The following is a 27,213-nucleotide window of genomic DNA, read 5'->3' as shown; positions in this document are numbered from 1 at the left end:
GCTCTTTTGTCTCGCCAGACGTGGACTCTGGTAGATTTGCCCCCAGGTAAGGATCTTGAACATTGGCGTTGCGTCTACACAATTAAGTACAATCCTGATGGATTTCTTAAGTGCCTCCAAGATTAGTTAGTTGCAAAGGGGTACACTCAGACCTTTGGTATCAATTACTTCGAAACCTTTTCTCCTGTTGCTCGGTTGAATTATGTTCGGGTTTTTATCTCTTTGGCAGTAAATTGGATTGGCCTTTGCATCAGATTGAAATAAAAAAATGCCTTTCTCTATGGAGATTTACAGGAGGAGGTTTATATGGAGCAACCTCCTGGATATGTTGCATAGGGGAGGATTCTGCCCAAGTATGCAGACTACAGAAGGCTATTTACAGGTTGAAACAGTCACCTAGAGCATGGTTTGACAAATTCAGCTTTATTGTTACTCCTCGTGATTTTTCCCAACGTTATTCTAACCACTCTGTATTTGTCTGGCATCATGGCTCAAAAGTGGTTGTTCTTGTTGTTTATGTGGATGATATTATTATTTCTAGGAACGATGCTTCAAGTATTGCAGCAGTACAGTCCTATCTCCATCAGCATTTTCAGATGAAGGATTTAGGTCCTCTCTGGGATTTTCTTGGCATTGAAGTACTAAGGAGTAAGAAAGGTATTAATCTATCACAACAGAAGTATGTGCTAGACTTACTGACTGAAACCGGTATGCTTGCATCCAAACCAGTTGATACCATAGAACTAAAACTCGCGAGATCTCGACGAAAATTTCGCTTTTTCAAATGCTCGAGACGAGATGAAGGGCGAAATGGAAAGTTACAATGTCTTGGCGAGATCTTGAGATCTCGGTGGTTTTGGTCATCGCGGTGGGGAAATCTTGGTAGTTTTGGTCATCTCGGTGGGAAATCTTGGTATATAGACACCTATTTATGCAAATCTTGCTATACAGACACTTATTTATGCCTAATATCATTTAAGTAAATGTTTTTGTATTTCATTTACTGAAGATATTATTCATAAATAAGCAAATATCCCCCTATTTGAATCTAATAAAAATAGTTAAAAAATAAAATTCCAAAAGGATAAAAAGTCAACCCCACCAGTTCAAGAACAAAAACTGGATTTTCGGCGGTAGGTGCAATTTTTAACTTGCTAATGCTGGGTTTTTTCTCAAATCTAAAAGTTCCATAAATCTTAATATAGTAAAACATTGCTAAAAACCAAAAGTGCGGTAAAATATTCATTTGTTTTGATGTCGAAAAAAATATTTTCATTCCGAGCAATTTTGACAGCATTCGTGCACACCAAATTAAGTTTGACCGATACATAACTCCTTCAATTTAAATCAGATTTAAGCAATCTTGGACTTGTTGGAAAGCTTTCAAAATAAAGCATTTATATTAGGAGTTATGTACCGGTCAAACTTAAATACAAAAACATTTACTTAAATGATATTAGGCATAAATAAGTGTTTGTCCTGGTTTCTGGCATAAGTGTCTGTCCTGGTTTCCCACTAAGTGAAATTCTTATTTGGACTTTGATTTTTCAAAATCTGATAGCCTCATTGTGTTTAAATGGCCCAAAATAGGCTGTATACCAACTTTCATGACCAAACTAGGTCTAAAACCCATCGAGTTCAAAAAAAATAAAAATCCGACTCGCTATTTGGCCAGCTTGAAACCTATACTCGAGACGAGTTTTAGTTCCTTGGTTGATACTACCATGGATCAATTGGCTTTGAGGTAGTAAATGCAAGTAAGAGAAGGAGAAGAAGTTGAAGGAGGAAGAGAGAAGGAGGAGAAGAAGAAGGCAAGAGAATGGAGAAGGAAAGAGATTGGTGGTAATATGTTGTGTTGGAGAGACTTCTCCACCACATCTATATTAATTCATTGATAATAAGAAAAAAAAATTACATACACCTCCCTAGGGAGGTAAAAGGTAAAAAAGGAGAAAATAAAATATAAAGCAACTAGACAAAGACTAGTTCCTAAAGTACCCTTATTACACAAACTCTAACACTCCCCCTCAAGCTAGAGAATAAATGTCATGCATTCCCAACTTGCATAATAGGGTACCAAACTGGAGAGAAGTAAGCCCTTTGGTGAATATGTCGACCGATTAATCACAAGTCTTCACAAAAGAGGTACAAATGCAGCCAGAGTCTATCCTCTCCTTGATGAAGTGCCGATCCACTTCGATGTGCTTTGTTTTGTCATGTTGTACTGGGTTGTGAGCAATGCTGATAGCTGCTTTGTTATCACAGTAGAGCCGCATAGGACCTTTACTGTCAAACCCCAATTCCTGAACCAATCATCTCAACCATATGAGTTCGCACACTCCATGAGCCATAGTTTTAAATTCTGCCTTTGCACTGGATCTGGCTACAATAGGCTGTTTTTTGCTTCTCCATGTGACTAAGTTACCTCCCATATGGAGAAGCAAAAAACAGCCTATTCTAGCCAAATCTAGTGCAAAGGCAGAATTTAGGGCTATGGCTCCCACACTGCTGTTGTACAACTGGGAGCAAGTCCTCAGGAGGGACAAGTAGCTGGTGCTGGCAGTAGCCAATTGAAGCTGGAAAAGGAGGGGGAACTGATGTACCCTTTTGAGCTTGTGTATTGTAGTCAACTTCACCCATCTCGTACAACTGTCGTGGAAGATGGTGAACTCTTGGAGTGCATGCCATTAGATATTCGAGGAGCTACCCTAGATGACCATGGTGTGAACCCATATATAAATAACAAAGCTCATTCCGATGATGTTATTGAAATGGGGATGGGAAACGTGTCTCTAGAGATTTCTACCATCGAGGATGCAAGCAAGCGTGGCATTGTGGCTGTCAATGGTAAGACTTCAACTAAAGGAAAGAACAAAAAAGGGTAAGAAAGGGAAAAAGTAACCGTCAAGGAGGGATCAGATGGCAACCTGTTGTCTTCTAGAGGAGACGTGGTAGTAGGCAACACTACCTCGTCATCCCTTGTGGTCTCTACAGATGGATGTATCTCTAATTCGTGTTCTATGGGGAATGAATTGGTGGATAAAGATGGGTTCATTGAAGAGGGAGGCACCATCTATATTGATCTTCATGGCCATCACGTTGTGTTAGATGAAGTCGAATCAATGAATGCTAAGAAGGCCGGGTTGGGAGGTCCGTTGCAAGCTGCATTGACTCACCTAGATCCTCAATCCGAGTTGACGTAGGATGTTCCAATTGATAATCCGAATGGGGACGTGTTGACCACTCCTCCTAACGCAAATGATAGTGCTTTTGACGTCAATGGTAGGGGATTATTTGGTTCTAATGGTACCTTTTTAGACCAGGAGAGTCTATCCTTAGCTTCTAAGAATCAAAGCGGGAGTTGGATGATTCCTCTCATTCCTCCCTATAATCCTAACGGGAAGAAAGTAAACTTTATATATAGGTGATCGGTTGTTTGTTTCTGATATGTCCCTTGTTCCTCATTGCATGGTCTCCCTTCAGCTTGATTAGGCTGTAGGTTAGTCCGTTGTTTTGTTGTGGAGCTTTCTCCATGTATCCTTCCGAGTTCTTTCCCCCTTTCAATTTTTTGGGAGGAAAGATTCTCTTTGTTTCATTAATATATTTTTCATTCATCCAAAAAAAAAAAGTTACCTCCCACAATTGTGCAATAACCAGATGTATATGTTCTATCTGAGATGGATCCAGCCCAATCGGCATCAGTGAAGCCTTCCACTCTCAAGTGATTGTGCCTGGCATACAACAGTCCTTTCCCCGGAGAGGACTTCAAGTATCTGAGAATGCGATAGAAAGCATCCAAGTGGCCACTCTTGGGAGCATGTATAAATTGGCTCACCATTTCCACTACATAAATTAGGAGCCATAGACAGATAAACAAGCTTCCCCACTAGCCTCTGGTACTTTCCCGCATCAACAAGAGAGGGACCACTATCTTCTCCTAGCTTATGATCAATAGGAGAATTTACTAGTTTGCAGCCCAACATGCCTATTTTTTTCAACAAATCAAGAACAAACTTCCGTTGACATATGGTGATTCCTCTCTTGAACCATGATACTTCAATTCCCAAGAAATACTTCAAGGTACCCAGATCTTTGAGTTCAAATTGTTGAGCCAAGTAGGTCTTCTGCCTATTTATCTCAACTCTATCATCTCCAGTTACTACGATATCATCAACATAGACAATAAGAGTTGTGATGGTACCATTACCTCGTCCGAAAAAGAGAGTATGGTCAGCTTGACTATGGGAATAACCATTCTTCAGAATAGCCTCCCGGAATCGCTCAAACCCTGCCTTTGGTAACTGTTTGAGACCATATAGTGCCTTCTTGAGAAGAAATACTTCCCCTTTAGCTGAAGGAATTGTGAAGCCTGATGGGGTTTGCATGTACACTTCCTTTTCCAAGTCACCATGGAGGAAGGCATTCTTCACGTCTAACTGATATAATGGCTAATCTTTATTGGCTGCCAATGATAATAGAACCCTTATAGAGTTATGCTTAGCCACAGGAGCAAAGTGTCTCCTGATAGTCAATTCCATATACCTGACTGTATCCCTTAGCCACCAACCTTGCCTTGTACCTTTCAACTGCACCATTAGATCGATATTTGATTGTGTAGACCCATCTGCATCCAACTAGAACTCTTCCCCTGGGAAGATCTACCAATTTCCAAGTACCATTCTTCTCAAGTGCCATCATCTCCTTAGACATAGCTTGCTTCCACTTTGGGTCAGACATAGCCTCAGTGACATTCTTGGGAATAGAAACAGAAGAGAGAGCAACAGTAAAGGCAAGATCTATAGGAAAGAGAGCATCATAGGACACAAACTGGGCTAAAGGATTAGTACAAACTCTTTTTCCCTTTCTAACAGCAATAGGAAGGTCTAAATCAGAAGGAAGAGAAGGGATGTCACCTGACTGAGGAGAATGAGTCTCAGGATGTCCAAAGAGGATTCTTGGCAAGTCTTCTTTCCTTTCAAACTTTCACCTCTTTTGTACACAACTACTTCTTTTTCATTGCTAGCATCAATACCTGATTGATCATAAATATCAACTACATCCACTTCTCTGTGTTTCCCAATGTCAAACGTAAAAGGAGAAATAGGTAGAGGAGAAAGAAAGGGAATATTATCAGTAGCCTATTCACTCCCACAATTCTCCCCCTGAAGAGGATGCTGATAAGGAGCAAAGAAGGGTACAGATTCAAGGAAGGTGACATCTTTGGAGAGGAGACACCGACAAGAGGAATGGCGATAACACTTGTAGCCTTTGGTAGTAGAAGAATACCCAAGAAAGAAGCATTTGACAGCTTTGGGGTCAAGTTTGGTTCAAGAGGGATTGTTAACATGAACATACCAAACACGTCCAAAGACTTTGGGAGGAAGGGAGAAAGCAGAGATCTGTGGAGACAAGGTTTCCAAGGGAGATTTGGAACCAAAGAGTTTGGTAGGCATGTTGTTTATGAGAAAGGAAGTAGTGAGAAGGGCATCCGACCAAAAGGTCTTAGGAACATGCATGCCAAATAAAAGACTATGGGTGACCTCCAATAAATGGCGATTTTTCCTCTCAGCAACCCCATTTTGTTGGGGTGTGTCAACATGCTAGCTAATGGATAATGCCATTATTAGCAAAGAAGGTTTGGAAGCCACCAAATATGTATTCCCCCCCCCCCCCTTTTATCAGAACGAACAACTTTGTTTCGAGTATCAAACTGAGTAAGGATCATCTGATAAAAATTCTTAAATGCATCACAGACATCACTTTTATACACATCAAAACAGTCTAAGTAGTGCGAGAAAAGTCATCAAAAAATGAAACAAAGTAACGATAGCCAAATAAAGAGGTAGTATGCACAGTTGTCAAGGCGTCCAGGCGCCTTGGTCACCTTGGCGGGCGCCTTGGATGCCTTGTTCGCCTGGTTGGTTTCGCCTTGAATTTTGGCCCTCCGCACCGCCTTGGGTTGCCTAACCGCCATGACAACTATGGCAGTAGGAGAGGGTCCCCAAACATCCATATGCACAATATGAAAAGGAACATTAGAGCTATTACCCCAATATGGATAAGATGAACGACAATGTTTGGTAAATATACGTGGTTCACATTGAAAAACATGAGAAGCAAAAGAAGAAAATAAAATAAATGAGGTAATTGTTTCCACAGAGCTACTATCATTACGTCCACACACATAGGGCTAAGCTGTGGGCAAAAAAGGTAGAGGCCTTTCTCCTCATGTCCACTGCCAATAATCCTCTTCGTCACCAAATCCAGAAAAAGAAAGTAAGAAGGAAAAAAGGTGACACAACAATTCAGGAATTTAGTCGAATAACTCACAAATAAAAGATTACTAGAAAGGTTCGGGACGTGAAGGATGGATTCAAGAGAAATGGACGATGTAACAAGAATGCTGCCCTTACCAGAAATGGAGGAAAGGGAGGCATCAGCCACCCTAACCTTATCCCTACCAGAACAAATGGTGTAGGAATCATAATAGTGAGACGTACCAGTCATGTGGTCAGTGGCACAAGAGTCAATAACCCAAGACTAGGCTGCAGTAGAAGCTGATGTGGAAACCTGTAAAGTGGAGGATGATGAGGAGTTTGCCACTGTAGGTGTAGAAGATGAAGTGCCCAGGTGTGACATGACCCAGCGAAACATTGCATCTGCCAAAGTGGAATCATCTTATGTTCTAGGTGGATACTCCCTAGTATTTGCCTCAATCATCACAGAGTGTGCTCTAGCTCCTCCTCTACGGCCACCACGTGTACCAATAAGATGGCCATGAAGAGTCCAGTACCTCTCTCTAGTATGTCCAGATCTCCCACAATGATCGCATCGAAATCTATCTCTGTCTTCCCCACGGGTAGGCCCTTGGCCTCTACCACCACCACAGAAGTCTCTGTGAGAACTAGAAGTAAGAGCAGACCGTTCAAGTGATGATGCTGGTTCCATGGCCACATGTCGGGTCTCTTCACTTTGTATGTAGCTATAAACCTCATCAAGAGAGGGAAGAGGAGACCGGCCTAAGATCTGGATCTTGATTGGTTCATAGTCAGGATTAAGGCCACCAAGTAAAATAAGGACACGTTCCTTCTCAAGAGTGTGGTACACCTTCGCTTCATCCTCTGAATTGGTCAGATGAAGATCCCTGTAATGGTCATACTCCTCCCAGAGACCAACAAAGGTATTATAGTACTCGAAAATTGTCTTGGCACCCTGCCGCATTGTAATAATTTTTGTAAAGTTGGTAGACCTTGACATAGTCACCCACCCTGTCAAAGGTCTTGGAGATACTATCCCAAATGGCCTTGGCAGTTTCCTTTCGCATAAATATTTTCCCAATCTCGGGCTTCATCGAAAAAATCAGCCAAGTCATGACTATGGAATTTTTGGTCTCCCATTTCTAATAGGTAGGAGAACCAGGCTCTGGGGCTATAATAGCACCAGTAATATATCCAAGTTTCCCTTTGCTCCTAAGGGAAAGCTTCACAAAGTAAGCCTAGTCCAAGTAGTTGGTCTTATCGAGCTTCATAATATAGATTTATGTATGTGGATTCTCAAAAACTAACTGAGGGGCTACCAAAGTAAGCTGTGAATCAGCCGAACCAAGCCCGAAGACATCCAAATTAGGCATAGTGTAGAAAAAATGGCACTTGAGTTGGAAGTTAAGGGATGCAAGAGAACAAGGAGAGAAATGAAGGTGGAAGGTTGAAGAAGAAGAAGGAGAAGAAGAGAATATGGTGCAATGTTGTGTGTAGGAGAGATTGTCTCCACCACACCTATATTACTTCACTAATGAGATGAAGGAAATTACATACACCTCACTAGAGAGGTAAAAGGCAAAAACAGAAAATACAATATAAGAAAGTAAGAAACTAGACTAGTACCCAAACTACACTTATGACATAACTCTAACACTCCCCCTCAAGCTGGAGAATAAATGTCATACATTCCCAGCTTGCATAATAGGGTACTAAACTGATAAGGGATGAGCCCCTTGGTAAAGATGTCAGCTAATTGATCGCCTGTCTTAACAAAGGGAGTACAAATGTAGCCACGGAGTCAATCTTCTCCTTGATGAAATGTTGGTCCACTTCAATGTGCTTTGTTCTGTCATGTTGCACAAGGTTGTTAGCTATGCTAATGGCAGCCTTGTTATTACAATAGAGTCTCATAGGTGCCTAAGTATCAAATCCCAACTCTTAGACCAACCGTCTCAACCATAGGAGCTCACATACTCCATGAGCCATAGCTCTAAAATCTGCCTCTGCACTTGATCGAGCCACAACTGGTTGCTTTTTACTCCTCCATGTGACCATATTACCACCCACAAAAGTACAATAACCAGATGTAGATCGCCTGTCAGAAACTGAACCAGCCCAATCAGCATCAGTGTAGCCTTCAATTCTAAAATGGTTGTACTTGGCATATAGGAGACCTTTTCCTGGAAAGGACTTCAAGTCCCTGAGGATCCGGTAAACAGCATCCAAGAGCCCACTCTTGGGGGCATGCATAAACTGACTCATCACCCCAACTGCATAGGTGATATCTGGGTGAGTCAAAGAGAGATAAATCAACTTCCCTACAAGCCTCTAGTATTTCCTAGCATCAACAAGGGAAGGTCCACAGTCTTCTCCTAGCTTATGATTCTGATCAATAGGAGAGTTTGCTGGTTTGCAACCCAACATCCCGGTCTCTTTCAACAAGTCTAGGACAAACTTCCTTTGACATATATTTATTCCCTTCTTAGTTCTTGATACTTCAATCCCCAAGAAGTACTTTAAGAGACCCAAATCTTTAATCTCAAACTGTTGAGCCAAGTAGGTCTTCAGTCTAGCTATCTCAGCCCCATCATCTCTAGTCACTACAATGTCATCAACATAAACAATAACGGCTGTGATGGTACCATTACCTCTCCGGGTACATAAAGTGTGGTCAGCTTGGCTCTGGGAATAAACATTCTACAAAATGACTTGTCTAAACCTCTCAAACCAAGCCTTCGGGGACTACTCGAGAGTTGAGACCATATAGTGCCTTCTTGAGCAGGCACACTTTCCCTTCAGCTGAGGGACACTAATCCAGGTGGAGTCTGCATGTACACGTCCTCTTCTAGGTCACCATGGAGGAAAGCGTTCTTCACATCCAACTATAATGGCCAATCTTTAGTAGCCGCCAAAGATAAAAGAACTCTTATTGAGTTATGCTTCGCTACAGGAGCAAATGTCTCCTGATAATCAATCCCATACACTTGACTGTAGCCTTTAGCCACCAACCGGGCCTTGTATCTCTCAACTGTACCATCTGATCGGTACTTGACTGTGTAGACCCATCTGCATCCAACTGGAACCCTCCCCCTCGGAAGATCAATCAGTTTCCAAGTACAGTTCTTCTCAAGGGCCATCATTTCCTCAGACATGGCTTGCTTCCACTTTGGGCCAGACATGGCCTCAATGACATTTTTCGGAATGGAAATAAAAGAGAGGGCAACATGAAGGCAACACCTGTAGGAGAGAGCATCATAGGAGACAAACTGGGCTACAGTTTTAGTGCAAGCTCTCTTTTCTTTTCTAGCAGCAATAGGAAGGTCTAAATCAGAAGGAAGAGAAGGAATGTTACCTGACTGGGGAGGATGTATCTCAGGACGTGGATCCAAAGAGGGCTCATGGCAGGTCTTCTTTCCTTTACTCTTCAAGCATTCACCCTTTTTGTACTGAATATGGTAATCCTTCTTATTACCAAAGCCACTTTCCACAACAATCTCATTTTCATTGCTAGCACCAACACCTTAATGGTATTAGTATCAACAACAGCCCCTTCTTTGTGTTTCTCAATATCAAACAGAAATGGCGAAGTAGGCAAAAATGGGAGGAAAGGGATAGACACAGCCTCTTCATGTATACTATTCTCTCCCCTGAAGAGGATGTTAAGAAGGAGTAAAGAAAGGGATAGATTCTAGAAGGTAACATCTTTGGAGAGAAGGCGCCTTCAAGAAGGGAGATGATAGCATTTATACCCCTTGGTAAAGGAGGAATATCCAAGGAAAATGAGTACCTTGGGGTCAAGCTTAGTCCGGGCACATTTATTGACATGGACATAACAGACACACCCAAACACCTTGGGAGGAAGAGAGAAAGCAGAAGTCTGAGGAGACAATAAGTCTGAAGGAGATTTGGAGCCAAGGAGCCAAGGAGTTTAGTGGGCATGCAATTGATTAAAAAGGCAGCGGTAAGAAGGGCTTCAGACCAAAAGGATTTGGAAACATGCATGCCAAATAGGAGACTCCTAATGACTTCCAACAAATGACGATTTTTCCTTTCAGCCACCCCATTCTGTTGAGGGGTGTGAACATAAGCAACTTGATGGATAACACCATGATCAGTAAAAAACTGTTGAAGCCGCCCATACATATTCTCCCCCCGCCCCCTTTATCAGAATGAACAATTTGAATACGAGTATGAAACTGGGTATAAATGAGCTGATAAAAATTTTTAAAGGCATCATAGACCTCACTTTTTTGTTTCATCAAAAAGGTCCAAGTTTACCGGGAATTGCCATGAACAAAGGACACAAAATAGCGATAGCCAAACAAAGAAGTAGTGGAGGAAGGCCCCCAAACATCAAAGTACACAATATGGAAAGGAACAGTGGATCTGTTACCCTGATAAAGATAAGGAGAACGTCAATGTTTAGCAAACAAGCAGGGTTCACACATAAACACATGGGAAGAAGGAATAAAAGAAAACAAGTGGGGTAATTTTGTCCTCATAACACTAAAAGAAGGGTAGCCCAAACGTTGATGCCACAACATCACAGAATCAACAGTACTATTGTCATTACGCCCACATGCGTAGGACTGAGCAGTAGCTAGAGAGGATGTTCCTTGATCAAGAAGGTAAAGTCCCTTTTCCTCACGTCCTCTGCCAATTACCCTATTTGTCACCAAATCCTGAAAAACACAGTGAGATGGAAAAAAAGTAACAGAACAATTCAAGGATTTGGTTAGGTGGCTCACAGATAAGAGTTTAGTATGAAACTGAAGAACATGAAGAATAGAGTCAAGGGAGATAGAAGAAGTGACACGAACATTACCTTTACCAGAAATAGATGAAAGGGAACCATCAGCAACTCTAACCTTTTCCTTACCAGAGTAGATAGAGTAGGAGTCATAACATTGGGATATGCCGGTCATATGGTCAGTGGCTTCAGAGTCAATGACCCACGCAGAGGTAGTGGAAGGGCCAGATGTAGAGGCCTGTAAAGTGAAAGATGAAGAGTCTGGCACTACAGGTGTAGAAGTAGGGCTATCTAGATATGACAAAACCCTGCGAAATGCTGCAATATCATCCTGAGTGAGGGATGTGGTGTCTGTCTGTAGTCCATATGGAGATCCCATAAGTGCAACTTCAGTCATCAAGGAGCATGCTTTGGCTCCCCCTCTCTTGCTGCCATGCATACCAGGGGGACAGCCATAAAGTATCCAACATCTCTCTCTCGTGTGTCTAGATTTCCCACAATGGTCACAGTTGAACCTATTTCCTACAATAGCTGACATAATGTAGGAATGCACAAACAAAGGGGATGATACCCAAATCCAATGGGGAGTATATTCTCAACCCAAAAAGAAATTTTCAAACACTGGTAATTGCAGTCCAGGTAGCAAACCAAGCTAATACTTCAACAATATCCAATTCCACCATATACTTCAAGGTGTAATGGCATCATACTGTTAAGAATAGGAGTTTAAGGGTATTCTTGTATATAACCACATGTATTTTATATTTCTTCTGTTATTTGTATAAGGCCAGGGGCCCCTGTGTAATTAGTTATTCTTTTTCAATATAAGGAAGTTTGTCTCTAGTTTGAGATAGATGAGATTAAACACAACCGTATGTGCTCTTCTCTTTCCCTCTCTTTCCTTCTTCTCCTTCCTCTCTAAAACTGAACATGGTATCAAAGCGTACTCTTCCCGGAGTTTGAAGGTGTTAGAAGGGTGTTTAGTGGACCAAGAGGTGGTTTCCTCTCTTGGTTGTTGCTTGAGTTTGAGCTCCAACCTGCGGTTCTTCACAGATCTGTTTTCTCTCTGGTTCTCATCCAAATGGAGAGCAACCAAGTGCTCTAGCTTCGTTTGGAGGTTACCTTTCTTCCTATCAGTGTCATCTCAAGCCGCTTGGGAGCATCCAAGGGACAGGAGTGAATCTCGGCCAGACTGTTTCGCCTGCTTTTCCGCCACCAGAGTGGGATTGGCAATAGCTCTTCACTAGAGCTTTGTTTGGGAGCTGTTTTGGACTACCCACCGTCGCTTCTTGGTAAGGAAGACTTTTCTTTTCTACTCCGCGCTGTTTTCTGTTTGTGTGAGGCTCTACAAGTTTTTTCAAGCTTTGGGTCTAGGTTACCTCTCTTTTTTTTTTACTGGGAATCTATTGTTCTTGCTGAAGTGCTGTTGATTGCTCCTCTCAAGTGTTTGTTTTAAAACCACAATGGGTGAAAAACTGTTGAGACATCTCGAACTTCCCATCACATTACAGCCTTCCAATCCCTCTATCATATGAGAATCCAAATGTTCAACTCCCCATTGTTAAGCTTGATAGTAACAATCACTGGATTGGTCACGGTCAACGAAGCTTATCCTTCAAGTAGGGGAAGTTGGGATATATATCCGGGAGCTTTAAGGCCCCTTCCATTGATGATCCGGGTTACTCTAAATGGGAAACCGAGAACTCCCTTGTGATGACTTGGCTCATTTTTTCAATGAAGCCGGAGATTGGAAGAAGGTTTATGAAAGCAAGGAGACAGCCAAAGATATTTGGGATAGTGTTGCTCGTATTTTTGATAGAGTGGGGACTCTACAAAGGTTTATCAACTTCTTCAACAGATTGTTAGCTGCGTCGGGGTGACAAAAGTATCTCCGAGTACTATAGCCTTGTTGTGGGACTTTGGGAGGAGTATGATCACTACAGAGATCTCCACAGTCTGTTGATGAGCCTAAAGTGCATCGCTTATTTGAGAAGGAGAGGGTCCTGCTCCTTCGAGGTCTTAACTCGAGTTTAACCCATACGGGTACGTATACTTGGCCGACCAAGTCTTCCCTCCCCGGAGGAGGTGTGTGGTTATTTACAGAGCGAGGAGACGCGTAGAAGTGCTATGGAGACCACTCCCACTGTTGAGCGCTCGCTCTTGTTTCATCCACTCCACAGACCGTCCTCCCTTCACTAAGGGGGCCGGTAGAGGCCGATTCTCCCGTGACTATTGTGGCAAGTCCGGGCATAAAAAGGAGTTTTGTTGGGATCTTCTGGAAACCACCCTCTACCGCATCCTGGAGGACAGAAAGGACCGAAGAAGAATGGGCCTAAAGCCCATGTTGGGTTCATGAGTCCGATTCATCCTCCCTCTCCAAAGAAGACATAGCAGCTTTTCGTCGGATTGTAGCACACTTGGATGGATCCTCCTCTACCGCACCCACTACTTCCATCGCTTCTACAGTCTCTACTTCATCCGCCACTACACTGGGTAATTGACTCGGGGGCCACGGATCACATGACCGGTAGGTCTCGGCTTTTTAACTCCTACTCGGTTTGTTCGGAAAAGATAAGGTAAAAATTGCTGATGGTTCCCTTTCTTCCATCTCGGTAAGGGAGATGTCCAAGTTACTCCACTTATCCCTTTGAAGTCTGTCTTCATGTTCCCAACTTTGCCACTAATCTTCTTTCCATTAGCCAATCGACTAAATCTTTGAACGCTTTGTCACATTTTTCCTACCCATTGTCTTTTCGGGATTTGGTGACGAAGAGAGTGATTGGCGATGGACGTGAGACCGATGGATTATATGTTCGGACACTTGTGCTTCCCCGCGACGATAGCTCAATCTTATGTGTGTGGGCAACATGGCGGACGCATACGGAGGACATTTTGCTTTGGCACCGGCGTTTGGGACATCCTTCCTTTTCATTATGAGAAAAATGTTGCCACATTTATTTACCTCTTTTCCTGTCAATCATGTTTTTCATTGTGAACCTTGTCTTTTTGCAAAAAGTTGTAAGACAGCTTTATCCATCTTCTAGAATAGATCTATTTCACCTTTTCACATTGTTCATACTCGATGTTTGGGGCCCTTCCCCTGTTACTTCTTTACGTGGCTTCCGCTACTTTGTCTCCTTTATTGATGACTTCTCTCGAGTTACTTGGGTTTATCTCTTGAAACAAAAGAGTGATGTCTATGTTGCATTTAAAAACTTTTATGAGTTGGTTTACACTCGCTTTCAAACTCGTATTCAGATTGTCCGTTCCGATAAAGGTGGAGAGTATATGTATGGTGGTTTGGAGTCCTTTTTTCCGACCGTGGCATTATCCACCAGTGGCTTGTGTTGATACCCCTCAACAAAATGGGGTTGCTTGAAAGAAAAAACCGCCACCTTGGAAGTAGCCCGGTCTCTTTGGTTTACAATGCATGTTCCAAAACCTTTTAGTCCGATGCCTTACTCACTGCAGTCTTTCTTATCAATCATATGCCCTCCAGTGTCTTGAACTTCAAAGTACCTCTTGCGGTCTTACCCTTACTTTCTTCTTCTTTTTCACTTCCCCACGGGTCTTTGGTTGCATCTGCTATGTCCATCTTAGCAAATCTGCCCACACTAAATTGGATCCTAAGTCCTCGGGCATCTTTCTTGGGTATTCCTCTACCTCTAAAGGCTACACATGTTATCACCCTCCTACCCGTCGGTGGCTTCTCTCCAAAGATGTTTCTTTCTTTGAACATCTCCCGTATTTTCACCACCTCTTCAGGGGGAGTGTCGTGGTAGTGAGGTTGAAGAGGCTCCCGAGTTTCTATCATTTCCTTCTCTCTCTCGTCCCTATTTCCCATTTCAAATTGACAAGGGAAAGAAAAGGTCCGAGGATACTCGTTGTTGAGGGGAGTCTCCGAGCGCAGAGGTGAACAGAGAGCGGGGAGCTACTTGTGTACACAAAGGACAAGAGAAATCCTCCTTCATGGCTCCTATACGTAAGACCGCCAAAATCCTCCTTCGTCTCCTCATCCCGAGACAGTATACCTTCCTCTACTCCTACACCCTCGGACTTAGATCTTCCTATTGCTCACCGCAAAGGAACTCGAGCTTGTACTAATCCCATTGCCAAGTTTGTCTCCTATGATTCTGTCTCCCCTACAGTATTGCTTTCACGGTGGCTATCTCCTCCATCTCTATTCCTAAGAATGTAGTAGAGGCCATGGCTGATCCAAAATGGAGAGAAGCAATGAATACCGAGATGGTGGCCCTTGAGAAGAACCACACTTGGGATCTTGTTGAACTCCCAAAGGGGAGAGTTCCGTTGGATGCGGATGGGTATTCACAAAGTTCAAGTCCGATGGTATCGAGAGATATAAGGCAAGACGGTTGCTAAGGGCTATACCCAGTGTATGGCACTCGATTATCGTGAAACCTTTGCTCCAGTGGCCAAGCATAACTCCATTCGGTACTCCTCTCAATGGCTGCAAACCTTGATTGGCCATTATACCAGCTTGATGTAAAGAATGCTTTCTTACATGGTGACTTAGAAGAAGAAGTCTACATGCACTCTCCCCCGGTTCAAGCATCCTAGTGGCAATGGAAAAGTGTGTCGCCTCGGAAAGCGCTTTATGGCCTTAAACAATCTCCTAAGGCTTGGTTTGAGAGGTTTAGGCAAGCTATTCAACGTAATGGATACATCCAAAGTCAAGCTGATCACACTTTGTTTATACAAAGGAAGGGCAACACTATTACAGCTCTTATTGTATATGTTGATGACATTGTGGTCACGGGGAACAATGAAACTGAAATCACAAAGCTTAAACTTTACTTGGCTCGGCGTTTGAGATCAAAGATCTTGGTCCATCAAGTATTTTCCGGGATTGAAGTTTCAAGATCCAAGCAAGGATCGTGTTTGTCGAGAGGAAGTTTGTCCTGATCTACTTACGAGACAGGGTACTTAGGGTGTAAACCAACCTTCTCTCCTATTGATCGAATCACAAACTAGGAGAAGATTGTGGTGAGCCCTCAGATGCTGAAAAATATCGAGATTAGTAGGCAAGCTAATCTATCTTTCCTTTACCCGACCGGACATAGCCTATCTTGTTGGCGTGGTAAGTCGGTTTATGCATGCACCCAAAATGGGACATCTTGATGCAAGTATAGGATCCTCGATATACTTAAAGTCATGCCCGGAAAAGGTCTTCTCTTCTCTAGAAATGGTCACTGAGGATCGAAGCATACACCGATGCCGATCGGCTGGATCTATTTCGATCAAGATCCACTTCGGATATCTGTACTTTTGTTGGTGGGAATTTGGTTACTTGAGAAGTAAGAAGCAACCTCTGGTGGCTAGGTCAAGCGCCGAGGCGCATTTAGAGCTATGGCTCACGGAGTGTGTGAAGTCTTGTGGTCAAGAGACTTGTTCAGAATTGGGATTTGAGACTCATCAAACCTATGAGTTTATATTGTGACAACAAGGCAGCCATAAGTATTGCCTGAACCCAGTGCAACATGATAGGACCAAGCATGTTGAGGTTGATAGACATTTTATCAAGGAAAAGATTGAGTCAAAGACCATCTGCCCCTTTTGTGAAGACGAATGAACAAGTGGCCGACATCTTCACCAAAGGACTTAGCACTCATCACTTTGATCATATTAACAAGCTGGGTATGTATGACATATACCACCCACTTGAGGGGGAGTGTTAAGAATAGGAGTTTAAGGGTATTCTTGTATATAACCACATGTATTTTATATTTCTTCTGTTATTTGTATAAGGCCAGGGGCCCCTGTGTAATTAGTTATTCTTTTTCAATATAAGGAAGTTTGTCTCTAGTTTGAGATAGATGAGATTAAACACAACCGTATGTGCTCTTCTCTTTCCCTCTCTTTTCCTTCTTCTCCTTCCTCTCTAAAACTGAACACATACAACAACACGTGAGACTCAAACAACGCACCTCACCAACACCAAGCAGCTGAAAGTATCACATACCATCTAGGTTGGTAGCTCCCTTCTTCACCAGTAGCACCTTCTATCCATTATAAAACAACCCATAATCTTGAAACAATATAACTCAGAAAATAAAACCCATCAAATAGGTTCAATACAGTAGTATATCACAAAACAGTCATTATTTCAACAACTGGCAGCATTATAGAGCATCACAGTTTGGAGTTGCAGAGAAAGAGGGCTAGATATCACCAGCTGAGCCTATATAGGATTGAAAGTAGACTCTAAGGCGACTCCACAGGACCTGATTTCATCTCCAACTGACCTTGGATGAAGGAAAAACAAGAAAAACTTCCCAGAACTGGCGAAGTTACTGTAGCAGCAGCATAAAAAGTGAGTTGCAGACCTTGGGCTTTCCTCCTTTGCAACCAATGTTTTGGGGGCTTGAAAAGGGACCCTAGGGCTACTCCAATGGGCCAGGTCCAAGCTTCAACAAAGCCAAGATGAGGAAGAAAAGGGCTGTTTCAGAAACTGGGGGAGGTGCAGAGACATAGAGCCTGCATTCTATTCTTAGCAGTCTCAGCCTCTTCTCTCATTCTCTTCTCTTTCTCCCTGTGGTTGCTGGTATTCAGCATAGTTAGTAAATTCGCATATTATTCACGTATTATACTCGAATCCGAATGTATAATTGAAAGAAAAAAAACATTTTTTCCCATACGAATGCATAGATATGGTATTATATGCGCCTTTTAAGGTCCGGAGTATTATACACGTACAAAACGCATATAATATGCGAAACACGTTTATGTTTTTTATTAAAAAATAATTGATCCTTCAATCCCTAAATTCCCAAAATCCCCTAACCCCTAAATCCCCTAACTGTTGCCATTCAGAAGTGACTCAATACACCACCATGGAACCCTAGCGGCGGCCGCCCCCTTCTTCTCTGGCTCCATTCGACATTCATCGATGATATCAGTAGCCGCCGGCGACTGAAACTCTTCACCAAACCCTCGCCCTTCAAAATACGAAACCAACGAGCATTGGGGTTGGAAGTTGGAACCCTAGCAGCCTAGCCCCCTTCTTCTCCGGCTCCATTCAGATTGTTGTTGGATGGTTTCAGTGGCGGTCGGCAACTGAAGTTCTTGAATATTGATTCAAATACCTCGAGTTGAGCCCCTGCCCCCCTTCTTCTTCTTCTCCGTCTATGGAAAGTCAACGAGAATTGCTCTTGCAGGTTTTTCTGTAAATCTAAACCCATCTCTCTCTCTAAATTAAAGAGAAAAGTAATGAAGAGGTGCCATTAGTGGTCTGTTTCAGATGATCGCTTTGTTCTTTTTCATTTCGTTAGTGTTTTTAGCTTCTTGTCCTCTACTATTTTTAATAGATTCTGCAATGGTCCTTTCAAATCTGGTTTTCATTTTTATGGAGACTAAAAGACGGGTCACATTTGCAAACTTTTTAGGTGATGGTGTTCCAATTTGAGATATGTGATGTAGATAAACTTTGAGGTTGGCCATGGGATCGGTTATTGTTAATCCTGCTACGGAAATTTTCTAACAAACAATAGCCAAGTTATTGGTGACTGCTGCCTACGTTAATAACTGCTTGATTTGCAAGGATTTAGGGCTTGGATATGGGATCGGTTATTGATAATCCTGACTAAATACCGAGTCAAGTTGGTTGATATCCCTTGTTTTTAGTTTTGGTAAACAAGTTGGTTGATATCCGATCGATCCAACTTGGGCAGTCAAAGGGGATCAGCAAGTCAATTGGGATGGGGTGATTGAGGATGAATGCAGCATTTGAACCCAAATTTGTAATGTAAAAATTAATGATGTGCATCAATATTCAAATTTGGGAACATCAGCAAATGCTATTATTGTGTTTATTAGGTGTACATGCTTGTTGCATGGTGCATATATGCCCGTATTTTTGTTCCCAGATTTTTACAAAGCGACCGTATTAAACACGTACCGTATCATTGCCGTATGTGTTTTACTGCACCGGATATTTTAAAAGGATTATTGCCATGTAGTTCATTAAATTGCCGTACGTAGCCGTACACGTATTATTGCCGTTCCCGAACTTACTATGGTATTGTTACAAATAAGAAACAATTTCTTGTTCTGGATAGCGTTTTAATACCCAATTCAGCAGAAACAGCACAGAACAAGATCTAATAGGTCATAAAAGCGATGCTAGGAATGCAGGCCTTCATGGAGGTAGGAGGATAGGATTTCCTAAACCGCCAAAAAACCAATCAATTAAACCAAGAAAGCTAATCATATACAGGAGAAGTCTTACTAAAGCTGGAAGACATATCTAAAGAGAGTTAAAATAAATGAATAAATAAATTTGGAAGCTGTGACAAGTTGAACTTAAATGGAAAGGTTGTACCTGATAAATCCCAAGAATCTTTGCCAGACATGTGGGGCTTCCAGAGCTGATCGATTCAGACAAGTACTTGAAATATTCTGGAGCAAACTTGATGAAAGATTCCAGCTCTGTCTTTGTAACCTGTTTGATGATAAACCTATCATCCAAGGTTTTTGCAAAGAATACATTGCTCTTTCCTCCCTGGGCCCCCCATTTCTTACAATGACTAAGTGACCTTATGAAGTCCAACTCAGATGGGCAACATGTCCTCCTCAAGGCCTCAAACCTCTTTGCACAGTAACAAGTCACATTATACTTCACCCTTCCAAGAGGGCCATCGTCTGTGAAAGAAACTCTGACATGCAATGCCTTATCATCTATAGACCCAAGGCTTCTTAAAGATTCAGTGGATGTCTCATCAAAGGAATGAAGTGAGTGAAGATTTACCGAATCAAAAGTAGGTAGTGAAACTGAAGACTCCCCACCATCCTTTGGTCTTTCCCAGTCATCGGATATCTGGAGATGGTAATCAGGTGAGACCAGAGCATATGCAATAATACTTGTGGGTTCATCATCATAAACTGGCACAACAGTGTCGTTGACACCCACAGGCAGAAGCAGCCTGGCCCCACCTTGACGTTCCAACTCCCGGAAAGATGAGACATACACAGGATTATACTCATTAAGAGTATCAAGCTTTGGAGCACTCCCAGAGGAGTTCTTGTTGAAAGAACGGTAGAAGTTCAAAAAAGGCATCCCTATCCAGCTTGTAGAGTCTTCCATAATGTCAGGACACTTGATGGGTAATGCATGCTCAGTAGATCGGGTTACCTCAACCCCACCGTGGTCTTCCAAATGCTCTTCCAAAATAGACCTCGTTGATGAAGCGGCCTCTACCACAACTGAAGAATCTGTAATAACTGCATCAGAAAATGCATAGCCATTCTCCTTCGGATTGATACTTCCAGGGTGATTTTCACCCGTCCATGCTGCATCAAGGGTGTCTGACAAATTTGCCATGAGAGGGGCGTGCCCTTCTGAGAGGGCCCTTCGAACAACTACCCCAGATTCCAAAGGATCAGATTGATCACCAAGATTACTGCTAGCAGAAGCATGAGCCAAGCCCTGATTTTTGTGATTTCGATCCTGATCTATGTCATTTGATTGAGGAACTAGGCCAGGCTGGTAAGCGACATCACCAATTTCACTTCCTTGACTAAAGCTTTCATCAGGCCCCAGATCTGCAAGCAAATCAGTACTGGTACAACCACCATCTGGCCTAGGAGACAAATTCATTTCGACAAGCTTCTCGGTATTACTTGAATCCTTCTCCTTTCGTTTCTGTGTGGAGCTGTTTAGCCCTTCCTGATGAATGCTGTTGTCTAAACTGGATGCATATATCAGGCGGTGGTCCCAGACATAAGAATAAAATAGCAACTGCCTCCGCAACCAATTGATCTCAAGAATATTAATTACAGGTTGGCCTTTTATAGGCTCCCTATTTAGTGTTTTCTGGAGAGATTCCTGAATAATGTTCACAAAACAATCAGAACCTGCATGCTTGAAACAGGTTTTTCTTCCATACTTGAAAAGAAAATGCCAACCAGAAAGGGGGGGAACAACAAACTAAAGCAATTACAGGTCAGATTTCTTCTTTTGAGAGAGAGAGAAGAAAGGCAAGGGGAACCAGCAAACTTAAACAAGTCAATATTATTTATTTATTTTTTTTTTTTTTTTTTTGGGGGGGGGTGGTATTGTACATGTGCACTTGCATGCACATCAGTCAAACGGGAGCAAAGAAGGGACTCTCACATTGGATGACTTGCCCCTTATGGTAAACAAGGTCCACAAGGGCATCAATCGTAGCAAAGCAAATTGTCAGCCAACTCTTGAATAGAATATGGCTCACAGATCATATTAGACATCCTAAGAACAGCCATTATTAGATAACACTTTTCATCTAAGTCTCTTTCTTTCTTTCTCTCGAATGGGAAGCTGAAGTCAACCCATACATGTTACTGGGTTTTGTAGTGCATCCAAGAGCTCACCCGCTGATAGACTGGCTTCGCACAATAGCCCCATATAGAAAAGATGGTGTCAAGTGTGCAAATTTAAGTGTTATAAATGAGAGTCCTAACTCAGTAGGAAAACAAACAGCAATCACAAGGCACAACCTCAAATTCTGCCTTCTCCTTTCGTAACATCCCTTCTAGTTCAGAAATGCGGCGTCTTGATTCAGGTGCTTTCAAGTTGTTGTTAACTGACCCAGCACCTGATCTTTTCTCTGCAATCAGACAAAGAGCATTGAGTACTTCAGTAAATAGAAGTTCTGCCCTGTCAACCACCTGTTACACACAAAATCAAAGAATCAATTACCATGGGTCATGTAAAGTCATAAACTTCAATTAAAAAAATCTTTCAAATTGGCTTGATCATTCAACCTCATTTGCTTCTTCCTGTAGCCACTCCTGATTTTCACGGTTAAAATCAAGTTTTGAGGGTGGAAGGTAGACAGAATGGACATCAATCGAAGCATAACGAAAGCAAGCAACCATTTTCCCGAACCTGCAGATATAAGAACAGGTGAGAGAGAGAGAAAGAGAAATAGTTATACATATTGATTTAGTCATTTAGGTATCGGGATCGTAACTGCCATATCAGCCAAGTTAACTAAGAGACTGGCCATGACCAATCCAGCAGATACTGCATTATACTCGGATCTCCCCTCATGGATTGGGCAAATATTGACCGTATCAGCCATAACTCGGGATTGGCTAGGACCAACTCAATCCCTAAATCCTAGGCCATACATCAGAAATATATATATCATTAGTGGAGCACAATCAATCTGATTAGCTTTTTGTGTCTACCACCTAAGACATATCAAAGGGCCAGAATCTTGGGCATCTAGCAAATGAGGTTTAACACAACCATCTGACTAACATGGCAATAAATACATAAAAAGGACGACACTCACTTTCCAGATAATTTGGCCATGCCAAAAAAACTGCCATACTCATTCAACGCTCAAACTACTAAAAAATGGAAATTATAAGAGTAATACAAGAATGGAAGTTGGTGGAGGAAACAAATTCTCCATGGGCAGCTCTATCTGCCACATGACAGCTTATAGTTTTATCAAACTTTGACCACTAAAAAGGAGGGGAAGAGTCCAATGCATGGTGGGCATATGAGATGAGCCACAAAATTTAACATGTGGCCTATCCAGATGATACCCTCTATGTCCAGTGGCTAGAATGATCAAATCAGTAGTCCATGTGGCATAAATAACTCCCTGTGAAGGGAGCATCCCATCCGGGTAATGAAGGAAACCTAAATATTATATATCATGTATCTTATTACTAACTAATTATTATTTACTTTATTTATAGTTGATCACTTAGGTTAAACTCTGTAACACATTTTTCATACCATAAATTAATTGAAGAATTATCGCATAATACATGGAAATTAATTAACTGCTCAGAAACGTAAAGTTGTCAGTACCTACGTGTTAGAAGATGAGAAAGAATGATTGAGAGCTGAAAATGCTTGAGTGAATTATGTCTTCACTCAGCCCCTTTACTTATAGATTTCATTAATAGGGCAGAATTACAAATATAATCCTCCATAACCGACTATGATAGCTAGAGAGGGAAATAAAGGAAATAAAACATAGAAAATACCCAAAATACCCTTATCAGGTTTACATATCTCAACAACAGGTTATTGAGTTTGAGAATTCCTACCAAGTGTGACATCACTGACATGGACATCAAAACAAGTTTTATGGAAGGACTTTTAACCAAGGTTCAAAAACTCATCTCGAGGAGGTGTCTCGACCAGGTCAAGATTCTCGAGATCTCGGCGAGATAGTGCCTTTTTTTCGGTTTGATGTTTCGGTGGGCTAATGGCCATAGTTGGCTCCGAAACTTTAAGAGAAGCTTGTTTTAGGCTTAATAAACATATTTAAATCTTCAAATTGGTTTTTTTTTTTTTTAAATCAATTTTGTGTTTTGGATTTGCACCCTTGGTTGGCAGTAAAATTCGAATCTTTATGTAATATTTGCCTATACACATTGTTTGAGTGCTATGAGACATAATGGGAAAATAAAACAAGTAAATTATGCAATAATGGATGAAGACACATAATATTGAATAATTATTTAAGAAATAGTTAAGGACTTGAAGTAAAAACTACTAAGTATAGTGAACAATGCATATTAAATAGACACTGAAGTACAGTGAACAATACATATGTCATAGACACCATAGTCTTCCATGTCTCAACAATACAATAGTGTGAGTCTGTGACTGTCTATTTATATGAACTATGACGTGCTGGATCAAGTCCACTCATGGTCCGATGGAACCAACGTGCATTGTCTTCCATTTGCATGACATATGAATGCCACATCATAGCAGGTCGAGATATCCAAGATTTTTGAGATTTCGCCGAAATTTCAACCGAAATTTTCGAAACACTGCAGGTTTTAAGTTTCATATGTAATCTCATCTCGAGGAGCTCGAGATTCTCGAGATATTCGAGATCTCGGCAAGATTTAGAACTATGTTGGTTTGCAGATTGAAAAAGTCTATATATGGGCTGAAACAGTCCCCTCGTGCATGGTTTGGTCGATTTACTGAGGTTTTTCTTGAGTTTGGTCTACATAGGTGTGGGGGTGACCATTTTCTTTTATAGACACGTAAGTGCTGGGAAGATTTTTCTGATCGTGTATGTGGATGACATTATTACTACTGGTGATGATTCAACAGGTATTGTGGATTTAAAGTCATATCTTCAACAAAAATTTCAGACTAAAGATTTAGGAAAGTTGAAGTATTTTTTGGGAATTGAAGTGGCTTAATCCAAGAAGGGAGTTTTTCTGTCACAGCGAAAATATGCGTTGGATTTACTTACTGAGACAGGTATGCTTGGGTCCAAACCTATTGACTCTCCTATGGATCACAATGTGAAACTCACCACTGAAGGGGGAGATGTTCTTGATGATCCGGAGAGCTATAGAAGACTGGTGGGTAAGTTGAACTATTTAACAGTTACCCGGCCAGATATTGCTTTTCATGTTAGTGTGGTGAGTCAGTTTCTTTCTTCCCCTCGGACTACTCATTGGGATGTTGTTATCCGTGCGTTACGTTATCTCAAGAAGGCCCTAGGTAGAGGAGTAGTTTATCAAGATCATGGTCATAACAGAGTTGAGGATTTTCTGATGCTGACTGGGCAGGTTCTCCAGTTGACAGGAGAATGACTATAGGATATTGTACGTTTGTTGGAGGAAATCTTGTATCTTGGAAAAGCAAGAAACAAAGTGATGTAGCCCGCTCCAGTGCTGAATCAGAATATAGAGCTATGGCACATTTGACTTGTGAGTTGATGTGGATACAACAGTTGTTATCCGAGTTGGGTTTTAAAACTTCGGTTCCCATGCAGCTGTGGTGTGACAATCAGGCGGCCATTCATATTGCTTCAAATCCTGTGTTTCATGAGAGGACGAAGCATATTGAGATTGATTGTCATTTTGTTCGTGAGAAAATGCAAAGTGGTCTTATCCTTCCAAGTCATGTCAGAACTGGAGAGAAACTTGCAAATATGTTTACTAAGCCTTTGGGTAGTGGGCCGAATGATTATATTTGTAATAAGCTGGGCATGATTGACATAGATGCTCCAGCTTAAGGGGGAGTGTTAGAAGTATTGAGGGGGCCCATCAATTGGTCTAGGTAGGCGCTAATACCGAGATCCCCTATGGGTCTCAGGTTTTATGTCTTTTGTTCTGGTTTTTTCCAGATCTGCCCCTAGCCCTCTATATATTGTTTTTCCCTCATTAATGAAGATATTATTACGGCCTGCAACTCTTCTCTCTTTTCTTCTCTTCCCCTCTCTTCTTCTTCTTCTTCTTCTTCTTCTTCTTCTTCTTTTATTTCTGCAGATTACACTTTTAACCAAAAAAAGTTAGACCAATCAAAACCAACTGATAAACTTGGATGGTTGAAATCAACCAACCTTATTGATCTCTTAAACCAATGAAATCTCCTCAGTGAGATTCATCAAGTAGCAGGGGCCAGCCAATGTGCAATAAATACAGATTTGTTATCCATAGGTGGCAACTGCTTTTTATAACAGACCATATATTTGCCATACAAAGACATCACTTGATACAGAATAAAGCATACCCATAGAACCGGAGACAATCTCTGTGAAGAGAATGACCACAGCTAGCCACCCTGCTTGCAGCAGCATGGTTGGAAAAACTAAGTTCCAAAAATTTCCCAAAGGATAAACCCCAAGCAGCATCAGACATCACTACTCTCCGAGTTGCCGGAGGGAAACCATTGGTCCTTGGACACCGGAGGCACCTATGCCACATCCAGATCTTGCCTTCTCGTTCCCCTGGCAAGGAAAACTCCGGGAGCTTCTTAACAGAAATCGTGAGGCTGCCTTGTCGATGAGTATAACAATGAACATGTGCTTCTGATGGCATCTCACATGAATGGCAGCAGTAACTCTGACAAAGACGATTCCGGTCAATGTTAAAACCGGTTTTTTTTTTATTTGCGGGGGGGGGGGGGGAGAGGGGAGGAGGAGAAAAGAAAATGTGTAGATAAATGAATGAGTGGAGGAGAAGAAAAGGATGTGATGATGACCTGATCAAATAAATGATCTCGTAAAAAACGTCCCAAAGGCTTGTCAAAGCTACCATAGTACTTGATACGGAAGAGATGGGCTCGTTCACAAACAGTCCCCTTCCACACACACCGGGTTGATAAAGAGACCAAAATGCTCTGATGATTAGAAGGGGATGGAAGAAACTCTTCCTTAGAAGACACCTGCTCCTCACGGTAGTTATTGCCATCTTGATGCAACAACCTTGAAGCACCAGGTTGATTCCCAGCCATGGTGTCATGATGAATAACAGTATCATTAACCACAACTCCACCTTTCCCCAGGGACTCCAGAGCTCCAAAACCACTAGTAACAAGATTATCATTCACAACAACTTGGCCTCTGTTGGCTGATGCAGCTTTAGCCTCAAAAGATTCCACGTCAATTTCCGTTTTATTCTCTAGTGCATGATTTAGGGAAGGCTTGGTTTGGCTCTGTCCTGAAGGGGGCGAGGAAGGGAGAGAAACAAAAGAGTTGATGGCACTTGCAGGTCCTGTATAATGGGAGTTGGGGACTTCAGGCGAACAAGGAAATAGGGCCTTTTCCTTTTCAGTTTTGCTAATGAAGGTGTAGGAGATTGGTGGAGTTAGACCTGAGAACGGGTCCCTGTTGGATCTTTGTGGTTCATTAGCAGGTTGAGGTTCCTGAAACTGGTCAGCAGCAGGAACCATGAAACCAGGTATTGTGGAAATGGACCTATCTATACTGGATGGCTTGTCGGGAAGTGCAACAGTTATTGGTGATTTCAGTGGAAGTTCTGGCAGAGAAGCACCTTCATCAGCAAGAAAAGATGTCTCCAAGGCCAAGTGATACGCAGCAAAGATACCATACTGGACTACATGCTTCACTTTCTTCAATTCATTCCCGTTAGCACCCTTGAGCAAAATCTAAAACAAACAAAAGCAAATATCATGTTAGTGCTCTTACATGGTTTTCATCTCCAAATTACCGCTTCAGACATATATCAGAATGATAAACGATGTAATCAACAGGTGAACTGAGTGGTCTACAATTTTTCTTAATGGTGAACAAAAGATCTACAAATGGCATGCCAAAACGCATGGTACACAAATAGGCAGTTGTACTTGTACCAACCAATAGATGTGCATGACCTAGGAGAACACATTCAACAACCCTCCAATCAATGTTTCAGTGATCCATCTACATCCTTTTTTACTGAATTTTGCAACGCAACTTTGTAAAGTTC

General features: G+C 41.9%; 1 protein-coding gene across 2 annotated transcripts in view; it reads right to left on the bottom strand.

Annotated features, from left to right (window-relative positions):
- Positions 1-27,213, bottom strand: part of LOC122667021 (1-phosphatidylinositol-3-phosphate 5-kinase FAB1B-like) — a 65,057-nt gene that overhangs the window by 7,814 nt on the left and 30,030 nt on the right. For both annotated transcript variants that reach the window (XM_043863174.1, XM_043863175.1), the window contains 5 exons: positions 25,988-26,893; positions 25,517-25,848; positions 21,769-21,892; positions 21,502-21,672; positions 19,349-20,851 (listed from right to left, as the gene is read on the bottom strand). In XM_043863174.1, the coding sequence (XP_043719109.1) occupies positions 19,349-20,851; positions 21,502-21,672; positions 21,769-21,892; positions 25,517-25,848; positions 25,988-26,893 (3,036 nt within the window). The remainder of the gene's footprint in view (positions 1-19,348; positions 20,852-21,501; positions 21,673-21,768; positions 21,893-25,516; positions 25,849-25,987; positions 26,894-27,213) is intronic.

The sequence above is a fragment of the Telopea speciosissima genome, chromosome 7 (assembly GCF_018873765.1).
Source record: "Telopea speciosissima isolate NSW1024214 ecotype Mountain lineage chromosome 7, Tspe_v1, whole genome shotgun sequence".
Lineage (NCBI taxonomy): Eukaryota > Viridiplantae > Streptophyta > Magnoliopsida > Proteales > Proteaceae > Telopea > Telopea speciosissima.
The sequence above is the reverse complement of the archived record's forward strand: the minus strand, read 5'-3'. Positions and strand labels throughout refer to the sequence as shown.